The 2,817-nt window shown below is 51.2% G+C and overlaps 1 protein-coding gene across 1 annotated transcript; it reads right to left on the minus strand.

The window, feature by feature from the left end:
- Positions 1-390: 390 nt before the first annotated feature.
- Positions 391-2,592, minus strand: RHL2 (Spo11/DNA topoisomerase VI, subunit A protein). The gene is made up of 2 exons (XM_048715481.2): positions 1,122-2,592; positions 391-723 (listed from the first exon to the last, which is right to left on the minus strand). Exon 1 carries the CDS (start codon positions 2,463-2,465, stop codon positions 1,140-1,142), a length of 1,326 nt encoding a protein of 441 aa, XP_048571438.1. The 5' UTR covers positions 2,466-2,592; the 3' UTR covers positions 391-723; positions 1,122-1,139.
- Positions 2,593-2,817: the final 225 nt, after the last annotated feature.

Raw genomic sequence — 2,817 nt, forward strand, 5'->3', positions numbered from 1 at the left:
AGTAGAACGGTCTCTATAATGTGCCAATAAGTGGACCTTATGAGTAGCGTGTACACTTCTGTTGATCAGTATTTATCATACATGGCTGCAATAAATGTACTCATTTTCCACCTTTTAGAACTCTTTCTGGGTTTTAGTTATGCAATTCTATCATTAAAAATATAACAATGGCCTTTACGATCCGTATAAATATAATGCATCACCAGGCGCAGCGTGCCGTCGCACGGGCTATGCTAGTTTCAACCAAAGAGGCCAAAGCTTTCAGGTGATCTGACCTGTGCATGCGTTTGCACAGATAAATATTGAAACAAACTACATTTTGTTTTAGCAGGATATACAGATAAACATAAGTATCCCTTCCAAAAAAAAACTAAAGTATGGCAGTAGCTCTAATCTCTTGCAACCGATTTTCCAGATGCGAATGCTAGCTTCTAAATACAGGCATCAGAACTTACACCAAATTCTATCTTCAGCAGTACAAGAAAAACACAACATACAAATTTTCAAATACACATAAGTCATATCTAATTCCACAGATGCAGATACTTCTAAATGCAGATATCACAAGTACACAACATACAGTTTTTCAAATACATAAAATCATACAAAGGGACTGCCGCACAAATGTTATGCAGCACAGATGAGGTATTTTTAAGCTAGCCCCCCGCAGGTGTCAAATTGATGCTCCTAGATCAAGCTGCTCTTTCTCTGTATCATCTGCACCTGGAAACATGATACCACGTTTAGTAGCAATATTGGTTAACTCGTGCATCCTGATTGAATATTCTACGCTTTTGTCAGTCTACTAATCATGAGGAAGGATGCCCTTATGTAATGCCAAGGTACACTGAATACTACTCTCTCCGTCCCATAATATAAGACGTTTTTGACACTAGTGTAGTGTAAAAAACACTTTTATATTAGTGTAAAAAACACTCGTATATTACGGGACAGAGGGAGTAATTCCCAGTCACAGATGATAACATTTTTATACTAACTTGCATAAGGCTTATGTCCTTGGTAAAATGCATCAAGAAGATGAGAATGTATTGGATCAGTAATGAAACCAACCAAACTCAACATGAACACAAAGATAAAGAGCAACACGATCATCTATTCACCTGCCATCAGAAGAGATCTCAAATCCAGTCCTCCTGCTGCAGCTTGAGGGGTAGATATACCTCAGTCAGGTACTGGAACCCAAAGGAGCTGAGAGCCTGAATCTCAGCCTTTTGTTTTGTTCGCAACATCGTCTCCAACTCCTTGACCCACCCTTCATTTTGCTTTACGAAGTCTTCCTCTAGCATCTCTTTTCCTACCTTGATATCGTGATCAGTCATGGGAAGCCGGCACTGCTCCGGTACCCTGTACTTGTCCAGATCACTTGGCCGCACGCCAAGCCACTTGATATCTGGCGTTGTCAGATTGGCACTGTCATACGACATGTTCTTGGAGCCGCACATATACACGGACAAGATCTTCAGCCCATATGGATCAGAGTCCACCAATGCGAGTACCGGCAGCTTCAGCTCTACCTTAAGCCGGCGCAAGAACAACCTGGTGGCAACATCCGGCTGTCCCTTTGCTGTCAATATGATGCACGGAAAACGGTTGTAGAACCGGTCCTCAGCGAGGCGCATGAAAGCAGCATCTTTCTCCACAAGCAAGATGAACAGAGCGTCGCTCTCAATGCCTGACACCCTGTCGATGTTGGGCGGGATGGCCTTACCGCCGACGCCCATTCTCGTGCAGTCAATGACGTCGCCGTCATCAGCAAAAGTGAGGCGGCCAACCACAACGCCCTTCTCAGAGGCGACGACATGGAGCGACGAGCGGGTGCATCCAAGCATGCAGGAGACGTCATCGAGGATGGCGTCCGACTGGGACTGGTCGCCGAAGAGCTTCACGTCGGTGTAGAAGAGATCCCTCTTGGTGACGTGGATGCCCCTGCGCAGGACGGCGTGGACGAGGGAGAGGACGCGCGCGGTGACGGTGGCCTTGCGCGCGGTGGCGACGTTGGCGAAGGGCCTCGCGGACTCGCGGCGGAGGAGCACGATGCGGTCGAGGTCCGGGAGGTATACCTGGTTCGAGGAGGCGCGGGAGGGGACGGCGAAGGAGAAGCCGCGGCCAGCCAGGATGCTCCGCGCGACGGAGAGGACGAGGCGGTTGATGCGGGAGGTGACGGAGGTGGTGTCCTGGTCGGCGACCACGATGTAGTTGGAGGAGGCGGATGCCGGGTCGTCCTCGGAGAGGGCTTTCGCGCCGGCTGAGGACGCGGCCGCGGGCTTGGATTTGGAGGCGGCGGAGGCGAGGGCGCGGAGGGAGGCGAGGATGGAGGCGTCCGGGCGGAGCTTCGAGCGGAGGGATTGGGCGTAGGATGCGGCGGCCGAGGCGCCGCGCGGTTTCTTCGAGGTCGAGCCCCCCGCGGCCGCATCTGCCCCCGCCCGGCGCTTCCTCTCCGACATGTGGAGAGATCTGGAGGCGGAATCACCGGGGAGGAGGGGTGGGGGGCACTACGGCGGAGACGGCGGCGGGATTCGAACTGGAGTGTGGCTGAGGCTTTGGTGAGCATGGGAGGGACGGAGACGGTCCGCACTCCGCACCTACCCTATGCGCCAAGCGCGCGGCCCACGAAGCCCGTAGTAGCTCGGCCCAGCAACACGTCTCGCTGACGTTTTTTTTCTTGTGCGCCAGCCGCCAGATGTCTCCGTGAAGGTTAAAAAAAACAACTGTCTCCGTGAAGTTTTTTTACTCACTGTCCATCTACACCCGGCCTGAACAATAAATTCAATCTAAACGCTTTTATATTACTCCCTC

Source organism: Triticum urartu, chromosome 4A (genome assembly GCF_056163025.1).
Source record: "Triticum urartu cultivar PI428250 chromosome 4A, HENAU_Tu73, whole genome shotgun sequence".
Lineage (NCBI taxonomy): Eukaryota > Viridiplantae > Streptophyta > Magnoliopsida > Poales > Poaceae > Triticum > Triticum urartu.

Bases quoted from the DNA above. Each gene is read 5' to 3' on its own strand.
- RHL2 (XM_048715481.2), bottom strand. From the start codon at position 2,465: ATGTCGGAGAGGAAGCGCCGGGCGGGGGCAGATGCGGCCGCGGGGGGC.